This window comes from Gossypium arboreum, chromosome 6 (genome assembly GCF_025698485.1).
Source record: "Gossypium arboreum isolate Shixiya-1 chromosome 6, ASM2569848v2, whole genome shotgun sequence".
Classification (NCBI taxonomy): Eukaryota; Viridiplantae; Streptophyta; class Magnoliopsida; order Malvales; family Malvaceae; genus Gossypium; species Gossypium arboreum.
In genome coordinates, this window is record NC_069075.1 from 12,155,795 (window position 1) to 12,170,722 (window position 14,928).

General features: G+C 34.5%; 1 protein-coding gene across 1 annotated transcript; it reads left to right on the top strand.

Annotated features, from left to right (window-relative positions):
- Window positions 1-5,940: 5,940 nt before the first annotated feature.
- LOC108485450 (uncharacterized) lies at window positions 5,941-7,299 on the top strand. The gene has a single exon (XM_017789287.2). The coding sequence runs from the start codon at window positions 6,063-6,065 to the stop codon at window positions 7,056-7,058; it is 996 nt and encodes a 331-aa protein (XP_017644776.1). The 5' UTR covers window positions 5,941-6,062; the 3' UTR covers window positions 7,059-7,299.
- Window positions 7,300-14,928: the final 7,629 nt, after the last annotated feature.

Sequence of the window (14,928 nt, forward strand, 5' to 3'; positions counted from 1 at the left end):
GGAGGCCGAAATTAGCATGGAGGAAGCCATGGCTAGGGTTTTCAAGCTTTCCAAGCTCAATAGTAAGTCCGTTCTAGCCCCGTTTTTCAAGTTCTTTATATTTTTGGAATCCCGGTAACTTGATTAAGCTTATTCTAGCAATAATTTAAGCTAGGGTTCATATTTGGAAAAATACCCATAGGTGAAATGTTTTTATTTTGATGTTTTATGGTAGAATATGAAGGCTGAAATTATGTTAAACAACTTTTGCTAAGTGGTTTTAAGCAAAAATGAGTAAAACGGCTTAATCGGTAAAAGTTGTTATTGTTCATAACTATGTGTTAGAGTGAGAATTTGATGTTTCCATAGAAGGGAAAAATGATAAGCATGTCATAAAACATAAGAATAAGGGATGAAGTTTAATTCCCGAGCCTAGGGGCAAAAGTGTAAATATGCAAAAGTTTAGGGCCAAATTGTAATTTTTCCAAAGTTTGAGTTAAGGACTGTTTTGAATAGTACATTAATTGAATAAGTAAAATATGATGTTTTAGATCCCAGAAAATGAGATTTGAACCTAGAATGGGAGAAAAATTAAAAATGGGAAAAGTTGGTAAAATGGTCGTTTTAGTATCGAGGTAAGTTCATATGTATAATAAGCATTAATTTATGCATGTTTCAATGTAAAATTAATATATTTACTATGATTGCCGATGTGTTGAAAGTAAGTATAATTATGATGATTTAAATGTTCAATATTAATTCGGCATGGAAATGAGAAAGTATGTAAGTTTGTATGTAAATAATACATTACCTTTATTACGTTTTTATATTTCAGCATATTTTATGTATTGTAGCTGATTTTTGAATCATAATCGACTATTGGAAGAATGGAATAAAGTATTAGAAAGTGAGATACTTCCCGTTTGAACCTTCAGAATCGAAAAATACAGATGGTATATAGCTAGGTCACATGTGTAATACGGGATGTATACCATGTGTACAAGAGAGCTACGAGACATTATGAGGTCGCATGGGTGATACTATGTGTACACCATGTAGACAAGAGAGCTACGAGATAGATGTAGCTAGGTTGCATGTGTGGTTCCAGGTGAAGGACACCATGTAAACAAGAGAGCTACGAGATAAAGTGGCTAGGTCACATGGGTGATACTATGTGTACACCATGTGTACAAGAGAGCCAAAATTATGTGTACAATCGAGCTAGGTCACATGAGTGGTGCTAAGTGAAGCCCACTATGTGTACAAGAGAGCTTCGATTTTAAAGGTGGACTGTGTGCGATACCATCGCGTATCTGTTATTATTCCGAAGTGTTCAACTGGGAAGTTGATTAAATGAAATTGTGTATGACTTTGTGAAGATATGTGATTGGAAATTGGAAAGATTGTTATGGGTAAGTGATGAATACAATTGAAGTGTGAAAGATCAAAATTGACAATAAAACTGTTCTGGATAGTTGCAGTGATGAGAATCTAAAAATTTACCAAAAATAGTAGAAATTGAATCAGATACTGAATGAGATATCAAATTAAATTTTAATGAGTCTATTTTCATATAACAGAAATAGAGCAAGCAAAGAAATTCTATATTCTGAGATATTTAAGTTTCTATGAGACTGGTTCAGAATGACTACGTGATCCCCTGTTCTGACTTTAAAAAATCATTAAAAATTTTAAAAAAATAATTATGGGATATAATTTATATGTTTGAAATCCTTAATGAGTCTAGTTTCAAATAAAATAAACGATAACATCATATGAGTTCTTTACAAAGAGAAAATTTATTTGTAGTGAAGAGTGGTCAGGGCAGTTGAGCGGTGAAACAGGGGTAACTTCAATGAATAAACTGTACTAATTGGATAAACCAAAAATTCTGAAAATTTTTTGGTAAGAATATACATGAATCTAGTTTCAATAAAAATTAACGGTTTGTAATTTGGAGTTTTGTAGCTCCAGAAATAAATAATTTAGCTTCTAGCACTCTGCTAGACAGCTTATTTTGAACCTGTTTATAATTGTAATAGTGAAAGAATGTGTGTTTGTGATGGTAATGTTCCGGGAACATATTGTGACTTTGTTTAATGTATGATAATGTATTGTTTATTAATATTTACATATTTACTTACTAAGCTATAATGCTTACTCCCTTCCTTTCTTTTTTCCTATAGTATCGCAGATGTTAGCTCGAGTTGGAGGTCGCCAGAGGTTAAATCACACTATCAAACTATTGATCGATATATAAAGGTTTTAAAGTATTTTTAAGTCTTTGGCATGTATGGGGACTCGTTTAATTATTATTAAGTTGCTAGGAGTTGACCTAAAAAACTGACCTATGTTATTTGAAGGTCGCTATTGTATAAAGTCATTTAATGTAGATAGTCTTGAATATGTTTGAAAAGTTTAAAATTGATGAAATTTATGTCTCGGTTTTTAAATGATTACAAGTACTCAAGTCTGGTAATACCTCGTACCCTGTTCCAGCGTCGGATACAGGTAAGGGGTGTTACAACTGGTTGAGCATGGGACCTTTGAGAGAATTGTTCCAATGACCGTTACTAAGGGAGGACGAACTCATGACTTTTAAATAAGTGCGGGACAAGTAGGAAGATCAAGGGCCTTCATGTCTTTCTTTGAATTTACCCTAAGTTTTGATTGATACATTCTTGAGTACCCCCATTCCAAATTTGCCCAATGTCCTTGATTCCTTATGCTAGGGGTGCAGGAGTGATGTGAACTTTTATTTGGCTAATGCCTTTGATATTGCTACTGGTATTGATACTAGAATCCTCGATCCTAATGAAAGGACCACTCAAGATTAAATTTTTTCTTTGAAAATTTGGGCATCACGCATTTCCAACAAGGACCTTCCTTAGAAGTAGACATCTTCTATTAGAGGACCCTTGTCCATGGTGCTCTGCAACCCCTGAAGAGATCTTCCACATGCTTCAAGATTGTGCTACTGCTCAAAATATTTGGGAATCCTTGTCTAATTTGATTCTTTGTAGACCGAGACCTCAGTCCTCTTGGGTAGTCTAGCTTATTGTTAACTTGTCCTTTAAGGGATAGACTTCTTCTACTAGCCTCCCCTGGTATATGGTGTTTGTATTTGCTCTTTGGGAATTTTGTTGGCTCAAAATGTTGTTATTTTTGGAACTCCTCGTCCCAAAAAACAAATTATTCATAGAGTGTTATCAGCTATAGGGGAATTTGTTGTTTATTCTTCTATAATTCATCGTATTCCTCTCCCCACCTTTGCCCTGATCTCTTAGAAACCTCCTGATAGAAACTGATTCAAACATAATATCGAGGGGTCAGCTCTTGGAAATCTAGGAAAGGCAAGAGTAGGAGCAATTATTCAAGATTATCAAGGAAATTAGGTGATTGGCTTCTACAGACACCTTCTTTGTTCTAGTAGTGTCAAAGTCGAACTGTAGGCACTTAAAAACGGGCTTCAACTAGCTAGATCTTTTAACCTCAACGACCTTGAGATTGAAGTTGGTGCCGCCATTGTTATTTCCTTCATGTCAAATAATAAATCTACTCATTTGACTTTATCTCCTTTGATTAATGAGTGCAAGATGTTATTGCAATCTTTGACTACTAGACCTTTGTGCATGTTTTTTGAGAAGGGAACAAATGCATTGATGCACTTGCCCGATTAAGGAGTAGTTTCCAGTTTAACTATTCTTTGGATAAGGGTTTACCTTCTAGTTTTCTTAAAGTTTGTATTAATCCAATTAATTGTTTAACTACTAATCATTAAGAATCCAACAAATCAATTTCCTAGGTTCAAGGATCAAACAGTTAGGATATTTTAAATTTACAAACCTTCTAATTTGGATAAACTACATCCAATGTTACAAAACTATTAGTACCTTTACGTTTTGGACACCCAACTTCAAAAAGTTATAAAATGATCAGTAAACTATTAAAAAAATTCATTTGTCACGGGGCTATTAAAATCGTTGTCGTATGACATTCTCTGTTCATAACTCCTACACCAACCGAAAACTCTCCTTCCCCTTCTCTCCTATGGTTCTCTTTTTTTTCATGAAATAGTCAAATGACTTTGATAAAACTTTTGAATAGTTTAGTGACTTAAATGAAAACTTTCGAATAGTTTGGTGACTATTTTGTAACTTTTTAAAATTGAGTGACCAAAACGTAAACTTATTAATAATTTAGTGACTTTAAGTATAGTTTACCCTTTAAGTTTATTGTTGGGACTTCAATTTTATAATTACTAATATTTTAATCGACTAATTATTGATAAAGTGATAAACTATTTATGTTATTTAAAGTTTCATTCACATCTGATCCCAAATTACCATTCCTTCTACCCTTAATGGAAATATATATATATATATATATATATATATATATATATATATATATTATTGTTTGTTTAACCAGTGTATGTAAACATTAATTATAGTATTTATACTCATATGTGATAATCTAATATTAGTTCACATATCTCTTTCGATAAACATTTTTTCAAATAAATGCAATAACTGACAATTATTTTTGGTAATTTTAAATGCATTGATGAATATGTTATTATCATTTTTCAAGAAATATGTTACTATATATAGTAATTACGAATTTAAGACTCCCATTTCCATATTCCAAAATATAATAATATGATTGATACTACTAAAATCACCACATGAAAATGAAATATACCTAAATATGTGTATCATACATAAATATGCTCATAATTCAATAATCAATATACATATGATTTTACCTTCCACCAATAACATGAAGACATATTTGTATTATTAGGCATATGGTTTTTCTAATTAAAAGCAATAATTATTAGGCATATATTAATAACTTTAAATCGGGTGTTAAAAATATAATTAATCAAATATAATTAGAGGTGTTGATGGCATATTGGGTCAAGTTTATAATTAGGAGCATACATAGTTATTAAAGATGTTCAAATTTGTATAGATACTTTCATATTTTTAAATTATTAATTTAAGCTTCATCCATATTATTTTTATTTAATATAATATTTTTTACTATTATTATATATTTTATTAATTTTAATAAAATAATATATTTTTAATATTTATATTATAATATAGTATATTTAATTTTTATATAATATAGATTACATAATACATCAAATAAAAAGTATATATTACAAATTTGAAAACAATTCAAGCCCGATCATATTGAGTTTGAGCTTTTAATATCTATACTATTATTTAAATCATTATGGTGTCATAAATTAATCAAGCACCGATTAAATTAAAAGGTAACTAAAAATCATTCTTTTAATAAAGTAAATTGTATTTTTATGAGAGTATTTTTACATTTTATAAATTAAAATTTATATGATAAAATTTGAAATAATAACCTTATAAATTTTAAACCTTTTAGTTTTTCCATTTTAATCAAAATAATAATTTGATTTTCATATAAATTTTTGATAAATATATTTATTAAAAGATTAATATTTCATACACCACTAATTTACCTTTCCAAATATCGGATAAGCCAAAATTAATCAAATGTGGTCTAAAATAACGAGAAATTATTTTATGGAACCTTCTCACCACATCATTTATAGTCACTTTTTAATTATTTAATAACATTTTAATAATTTTTTTTATGTCATTGGCACCTAATTTTAGTATTTTTTTTACCTTTGAATCTTGAATCTTGAATCTAGAATTCTAAATTTCAAACCCTAAACCTTAAACTTAGTCTAGAATTCAGAGTTCAAGATTCAAATTTAAATTCAAGATTCAAGATTTAGAATTTAATGTAAAAAATTATTAAAATTATATATTTATAACATAAAAATTATTAAAATATAGTTAAATAATTAAAAATAAATCATGAACGAATTGACGAGAAAGATTGATAAAATAAATTCCCCTAAAATAACATATTTATAAAAAATCATAAATTTTCTTTTTATTTGTTTGTTATGTAGGGTCCGCACTTCCCTCCCCTTTCTCGTCGTTCACTCAAAACGAAAAGAACTCTCACTTTCATTTTTTCAACCATCAAATTCTCATTTCTCACCAATTTTTTTCTCTTCCGAAATGGAGAGCCAAGAAACATTAAACGCAGAAGTCAAAAATCTATCACCGTGCGGCAGTGGAAGAAGGAGTACAAGCAACCATTCAAGTTCACCCGAGTTCGAGTTCTGGATGGTCCGAAACCCGCCTTTCCCCGAACCCGACCTCATCTCTGCCGATGAACTATTCGTTAATGGCGTTCTCCGTCCTCTCCATCTCTTACCCAACAAACAACCCGAAGAGAACCCACAAATAGACTCAAATCAACCCGCATCACAACCTCATATACCCGAGCCAGACCCCGAACCTGACCCTGTTATAACATCGGATCCGGTTCCTGTATTGTCAGCTTCGAAACGGTGGAGAGATATCTTTAAGAAAGAAAAAGGAAAAAACGGAAAACAAAGTAAAAAAGACAAGGATAAAGAGAAAGAGAAGAAGAATCATAGTCCGAGTCAAAGCGGTGCCAGTGGAGCTGAGTTGAATATAAATATTTGGCCTTTTTCAAGGAGCAGATCTGCCGGTACCCGGCCCAGGATGACAGCCCGGTCGACGGGTACCCGTAAGGTAAGTAGCGCCCCATGTTCCCGAAGCAACTCGGCGGGTGAATCCAAGTCTCGAAAGTGGCCGAGCAGCCCCGGGCGGGCAAGGGTTCACTTGGGCCGAAGCAGCCCAGTTTGGCAGATCCGGCTCGGAAGTTCCCCCGCAAAGACTGTCGATGTTAAGGGTCGAAGTGCTGAAAAGAGTAGCGTTAGAAAAGAAGTTACCGAGACGCGTGGCGGTAAAATTGGTACGAGTGGAAACGACGCTAACAAAGCCAAGGTTTTGAATTTGCATGTGCCAATGTGCATTGGGTATTGGCATGATTTGAATTGTAGAATCGATGAAAATAGTGCGATGCTCGCCGGTATTAGTACCGGCAGCGATGATGGTGGCAATGTTAGAAGCAGCAACGCCAACGTTGGAAGTGGCAGTAACTTTTTTAATTTGCGCAATCTTTTCACTAAGAAAGTTTATTAAGCGTGTTAATCATTATTAACCCCTTTTTTTCCCTTTTAAAACACCTTATATTAGTTGGGTGAATTAATACATCTCATTAAGCTGGATATAAATAGTGTTTTTAATTTTTTTTTCTCTTAAATATTTGTGTAGACAGAAAACTAGTTCTCGTAAATCTTACTATTTGTTTTGTACTACTTGTACGTATTTAAATTAGAAATGTAGTTTTTTCGCCAATAAAATGTACATCTTTTAGTGAAAACTCTGTGTGCAATTGATGAACCAAATCTTCAATGGCTTTAGTGGAGCTGTCTGTGATGACTATGTCATCAACATACACCACAAGGTAAATGGTGACCTTTGAATCTTTGTAGATAAAAAATGAAAGACGAGATGCACTCGGTGCTTTGCAAATCAACTTGGTGATGCTTACAAATTAGCTCTGAACCAGCGGACGTCTGATCTTTGTAAACCCCACGTGAATTTTGAAGAAGCATGGGTGTAGAAGTGGGTTTAAATTCCTCATCAATCACCTGTTGTGTACCATTTGCGTAAAGGAAACATGTGATCATCAAAGATTACATTGCTAGACACAAGTTCTCCCATGCTCATCTTGACATTTTATACCTATGATGCATAGGACTGTACCTAAGAAAGGTACAAGCATGTGACCTAAACGCCTACTTATGAGAGTTAAAAGGACTTTTCATAAGATGATGAAAGTCTACCAAGCACCTTAGAAGGTAAACTATTGATTACATTCATCAACAATTACAAAACTACTATTTGTCAGTATGGCAGGCACGTGTGAGCTAACAAAGTGATGGACTCCCTCGCTGATAGAGACGATAGAGTCCTTTCTATAACCTCTAACAGCACTTCATTTATCAAACTTAACAACATAGTGCGCCATGAACTTCAAAATAAAAATGAGTACCCTTAGCAAACTTAAAAATTTATATGAGATTTTTTTTTGTGTAACAAGCTGCACCTCCACTATTGCTGACCCATCTAATTGAGTTTTTAGAAACTGTGAAATTTGTGGGATTTTTTTAATATTGATATTCTTGATAAATTTGAGAATTTTAGAAATGGATAAAGGTAAAGTTTGAATAGAATGGTTTTCTTTTTTCAGAAATTCCAAATTGGCATTATTATATGTAAAATACATGTCATATTGATGTAACTTTTAGGGGCAATTTACTAAAAAAGGCTTTTTTATATTATTATTTATCGAAATGGCCTGACTTTTTTTTTTTATTGGAAAGGGTCATTTTTTCTCGAAAGCGCGTTCACGTCGGCGCAAAGTCAGGGGACGTGTCAGCAAAACGCTCCCCCAAGGAAGTGTTTTGCCCCCAACAATCACATGACCGTTTGAACTCCAACGGTAAAAAAAAAGACACTATAAAAGGCCCCTTCCCCTTTTCATTTTTTCACACAATAGTCCTCTCATCTCTCACAATTCTCTCCAATTTCTCTCAAATTTCTCTCAATTTTTGTCAAAGCTCTCTCTAATTTTTGCAAAAAATCTCTGTTTAAATTATTTTGAATTAGTTTTATTTTTTAAATTACAAAAATATTCAATCGTGTTAGCAATGGCCGGAGAATTAATTCATTTTGATACGAAACACATCTCTGTCGATCAAATGACAATGGTAAGTGATAAGTTTAATTAATTTTTGAATAGTATTTAATTTTTTTTTCATTTATACAATTTTAATTAATATTTATTTTATAATTTTTTTATAACAGTCTGTAGATCGGGTGTTGCAATGCTATATCCGTAATATGTTTGGTCCTCCATCACCGTTGATAGAGAATTACTTTCAGGAAGCAGGTTTTTGGCACGTGGCCACGATAAGCCGGGGGTGCAAGTTGGACCCAAAACTAATCAGTGCATTGATAGAAAGGTGGAGACCCGAGACGCACACTTTTCATCTTCCATGCGGAGAGTGTACTATCACTCTAGAAGACGTGCAATTACAATTGGGATTGCAGGTCGATGGGTACGCAGTCACCGGGTCCACTCAATCTGCTGATTGGGGCTCTATATGCTACGAGCTTTTGGGTGCTATTCTGGAAAATATTAACAGAGGTCGGATTGAGATGAACTGGTTACAAGATACATTTCTGGAGTGGGATAATGATTCGACTAAATTAGAAAGAATACGATATTCTCGGGTATACATTATTGAGATGATTGGAGATTATCTGATGCTGGACTTATCACGAAACTGCGTACATCTGATATGGCTGCTGAAACTCGTTGATTTTAGAGTAGCAGGTGAATTAAGTTGGGGGTCTACCGTGTTAGCAATATTGTACCGGGAGATGTGCGGGGCGACACGACCGAATAAAGCCAAAATCGGAGGATGCCTATCACTACTATAATCATGGGCACGATTTCATTTTCCATTTTTACGTCTTCGAGTGAATCACCAATATACATTCCCACAAATAACGAGGTAAATTTTATATTAGATTTTATAATTATTACGTAGATTTAAAATATAATTATATGCTAAAAAAATATTTAATTAGATGGAACCATTCGGCGAGTTATGTTGGAATACTCACATCTCTTGAAGATATACGGCTTCTATTAGACCAACGGTCGGAAGCACAAGTAAGTATTAAATAAAATATATATACATAATAAAATAGTTCTTTCGTATTTAGTATTTAGTATTTAGTATTACCTATATAACTAATATTTTTATCATGTTCATATAGTTTCAATGGAAACCATACGAGGATCCGGTAATTCAAACAGTAATTCTGGATGAATTTTTTCAAAATCCTAACATTTGACATGTGAAGGTCCTATCGGTCAACTATACTATCGTGGAGATGCACCAGTCAGATAGGGTATTGCGGCAATTTAGATTCTGACAACCAAATCCCGTGGAACCTGAGGTGCTCGATGATGAGCACAAAGTCGACTTATGGCTATTGAATACAGATTGGCCGAGACACTGGTCAGAATATATCGAAATGTGGGAAAATCGGTATAACTATATACCTACTCGGGAACCGATCATCATTCCTGAGTTAGCATGTGTGCCAGAATACATGTCATAGTTTAGGATCCATGGCAAGCCATATTTACTATCAGAAGAGGAGAGGTGACGGTAAATTCGTGTGTAAAGGGAACGACAGAGCCCTTTAAATCCAAGACGAAGGGATGACGACGCGGGCCAATTAGCAGCTCCCACAAAATCACCGGGCCCATCAACAGCGCCCACATAGCCACCTGGCCCAGCACTTCAACCGGCGACACCCATATCACAGCCTTTTCAGATTATGCCAGGTGCGTATCCGAGCCCTTATATGTATCTTAACCCTTTTATGTTTCCTTTTCCCAGTCCTATGGCAGGTTGAAATGCATGGCCCGGTTCATCTCTGTTCCCAATTACTCCGAGTCAACCGTCGATCAATAGGCCACCGTCGCATGAGGGATTGCACGAGGCGCTGTCGGGGAGCTCTTCTTTTTACCATTCCCCATCGCCTTATGGGATGCAAACACCTCCACCATGGGTGATGCAAACACCTCCTCGTTCATTATTCTATCAAGGTGGGTCATCCTCCCCACACCCACAACCAGATCCCCTACCGGAGGAACCACAATCCTCATCAGAGAAACCACAACCCTCACCGGAAGTTGAATCAAGGAGGAATCCAGTGCATTACGGTCGACAACCCCTAGTGGCACTGATTTCGACTAGCACCAACATTGATTTTTTTAATATATTTGTAAAAACTTTTTTTTATATAGTTTCATATAATAAAATAAAAGTTGTTTTAATATTTTAATTGTATTTTCCTTTTTTAATTTTATTAAAATAAATTTTCTTTTAAATTAGGTAATATTTTTATTATTTTTATATAGTTTTAATTAATAAAATAAAAGTTTTTTAAATATTTTAATTGTACTTTACTTTTTTTAATTTTATTAAAATAAATGTTCTTTTAAATTAGCCAATATTTTTATTATTTTTATATTTATTATTTATATAGTTTTAATTAATAAAATAAAAGTTGTTTTTAATATTTTAATTGTACTTTACTTTTTTTTAATTTTAATACAATAAATGTTCTTTTAAATTAGCCAATAATTTTATTAGAATAAATGTTATTTTGAATACGGTAATATTTTTAATATTTTTATTTTTTAATAAAATATAAATAATGCAACATAATTTTATTACAACAACTATTAGTTATTCTGATTTGGACATGATCGAGTTATATGGCCTGGGTTCCTACACCATCCGCACAACCTCTGTTGGTTCATTGTTTCTCGGATATCCATATTGTTACGTATTCTAGTCGAGCAACGTCGACCTTTTGGTTTGCGACGCAATTCTCTATCCGGTAACAACTTAAACGGAGAAAGCGATACAGACGGCCACTTACGTTCATCTGGGATCTGTAGGAATATGTGTCTCCACATGTTGTACATATATTCTATTTTGTACACTTGTTCGACATACATCATAGGATCCAGACGGAGATTCTGACAAGCTGCAATTTAATAAGCGCATGGATAACGTAGTGTGTCAAAAACCCCACAGTCCCATGTCCTATTTTTCAAGTGTACATGATATTGCCCGTCAATAATACCTTGGTTCGGTCTGTCAAACTCCGTCACACGAAACCATAGTGTTGGTTCGTGCCTTCATCTTATTAATCTCTCGCAATACCTTTGCACACCATACATGGCTTGGCCTTTATAACTTGCTGCTTGCTTTGGAAATAGTGCCGCTAAACGAAAATATGTCTCTCACACAATGACTGTTATCAACAAATGATGCGTTCCTTTTAGAACAGAATTTATGTATTCAGCTAGGTTTAAGGTCATATAACCATATCGTAGGCCGTCGTCGTATGCTTGTGTCCACTATTCAAAAGGTATGTTACAAAGGTAGTCTGTGCCTTCTTCGTTAACTGAACGCAAAACCGCTAACATTTCATAAAAATAGTCCTTACTTATCTCATACCCTACCAATATAAGTTGATAACGAAACTTACATACCACTCTTCCATTCAGAATAAATTGAATATTACAAATGAAATTTTATTAATAGAGATTAAATACCCATATTGGTCACTTGCCGTCGCTTAGTTGTAGATCGATATTACCCGTAGTAGTTGGACGCAACGTGCCTTAGGTAATACCGATGGTGTGTGAGATGCCATTAACTTCCTTGTCGCTCAATTGTAGCTAGTATTCCAATGCCCCGATCTGATATAATGCATGTATCAAGTTGGGGGCAGACATGCCTCCTTAACTTAGAAAGAAAGAAATCTTAGTCATTAGCTGACTCCTCCAGTATTAGTGCAAACGTAATTGGAATGATTCTCCCACTGCCATCCTGTGCCACAGCTAGCAATAGCTGATTGGTATATCTACCATACATAAAGGTACTGTCAATTTGTACCAATGGCTTGCAGTATATAAATGCGTCCCGACATTGCTTAAAGCTCCAAAACAGACGTTTGAACACTTGGCATCCACGGAGCAAATGGTCGTTATAATATGCAAGTGTCGTTTCAAGGTCTGTTATGCAACCTAGGACATATCTCTTCAGCACCTGACACCACTACGACACTTCATTATATGAAGCGTCACACCTACCATGCATCTCTTCTAACACCTTCTGCTTAGCTATCCAAACATTGCGGTAAGAGGGCGTGTACTTCAATTAGCTACGAATATTGGCAATTAAGACTGACACTGAAGTCTTCAAATTCGCCTTCACCGTCGGTAGTATTAAGCTAGCTAACATATCTGAATCCATCTTGGGATGATCTTGTGAAACACCTGTCAACGAAGTATGTTAAATAATGCAACATTACGTAATAACAGTATTATTCAAAAACCCTAAACACCTAGTGATACTTTACCGCCAACACATGTATGTGGACCTTTGTACTTTTTTATCTCCCACAAGCCTGTCATTTTCCTCAATGAGGCCATGATTTTCCATTAATATGTACCGTCTTGCACTACATACTTGGCTTCAAACTTATCGAAATTGGATTTAACCACATTGTAGTTAACTCCGTTCATGATGCTATATTGTTTCAATGCACCAAGAAAACTATCCTTATTGGAAAACTCCCTACCAACTTTCATTTCACCCGAATCCAATGACGAACTTGTACGGTCACGCCTTCTGTGTGGTAGATTTGGAAACTCCAAAGCATCATCTTGAGATAGATCGACATTATGCATGTGGGCTGAAGGCGAGTACATCCTGAATCGCGGATCTTCTTCTTCTTCATTTGAACCTCATTCAACATCTTCAGGTATGGTTAGAACAGGTTTTGGTTCAGAAAATAATCCAAATTCTGCACCATCGGGGTCGGACTCTCGAGGTGGATCCATATTGGACTCATCATCTGACCCACCATCATCTGCAACGAATGAAGTCCCCTCGCCGGTGGATGTCGTAGGGAGTACATAATCCCTTCTTATGGATGTTTCATAACATCCCTAATTCGATGTGAATTGCCAACCACTAGAAGTTGATGTCATTTCTCAGTACGTATTTCCAGTATCAAACATCAATCCACTGAGGTGCATGTCCCATCCACCAACGGAGTGTCGTGCAGGGGTTGTGTATTCCATATTGCTACCAAACACGTGCACTTCCGTGTTTTGCCACCTACTAACGGAGTGTCGAGCAGGGGTCGTGTATTCTTCTCGAACAACATTAGATGTTGAAGTAGCAAATGTATCATTTGACGATGAAAATTGTACATATAACTCAAGATAGGGTGATCTACTAGCAAGATGAGTCTGCACCATTGCCTCCAAGCTACGAGGACCTTTGATGTCGAATGAGTCATATCTCACGGGATCAACCGAAGTACAAAATCGATACTTAATAGACAAAACTTTCATTGGCATCGTTCCGAAGATTTTACGCCTAATTCTTTTACAAAGTTCTGTCAAATCTATGTTCTAGTTAAAAACCAGTCGTGCTGTATTCTTCGATAAAAAAACAACGTCATTCTCAATGTCACAGACCTTGCCATCATAGTAAATAACAACATTAATACGTTCACTCATTTTCAGTTTCTATTTTACTTTAACCTCAATTTGTCTTGCTGTAACTTATGCAACTTGAGAATGAAATTTGGCTCATTTATAGTCTAAGGCTTTTTTAGATACTACTGTAGCAAAAGAGCATCTATTTAGCAGCTTTTTTCCATAATTTTGCTGACAGTGCATCCTTTTTGAAGCGTTTTTGACACTATTTGTTCAGAAACATCTTCTTAAAATTATTTTTTCAGATACTACTGTAGCAAAAGAACGTCTACGTGGAGCTTTTTTCCATAATTTTGCTGACAGTGCATCATTCTTGAAGTGTTTTTAACACTATTTGTTCAAAAATATCTTCTCAAAATTATTTTTTCAGATACTACTATAGCAAAAGAGCATCCACGTGGGAGCTTTTTTTCGTAATTTTGCTGACAATGCATCCTTCTTAAAGCGTTTTTGACACAATTCGTTCAAAAACATCTTCTCAAAATTATTTTTTCAGATACTACTGTAGCAAAAGAGCGTCCACGTGGGAGCTTTTTTCTGTAATTAATAGTTAATTTAATTAATAAACCCTAAAAACCCTAAACCCTAATTTAATTAATTTTTTAATTTCCTAGTTAATTTAATTAATTAATTCTCAACTCTAATTTAATTAATTTTTCCCTTAAAAAACACTAAAATACTAAACCACTAAACCTTAATCCTAACCCTAAACCAATCAAAAACCTTAACCCTAAAAAAAAGAGAAAAACGCTTCCCTGGGAGAGCGTTTTGCTGACACGTCCCCTAACTTCGTGCTGACGTGGATGCACTTTTAGGGAAAACGGTCTTTTCCGG

What these genes read in the sequence shown, in the direction of transcription:
- LOC108485450 (XM_017789287.2), top strand. Translation starts at nt 6,063, where the DNA reads ATGGAGAGCCAAGAAACATTAAACGCAGAAGTCAAAAATCTATCACCG.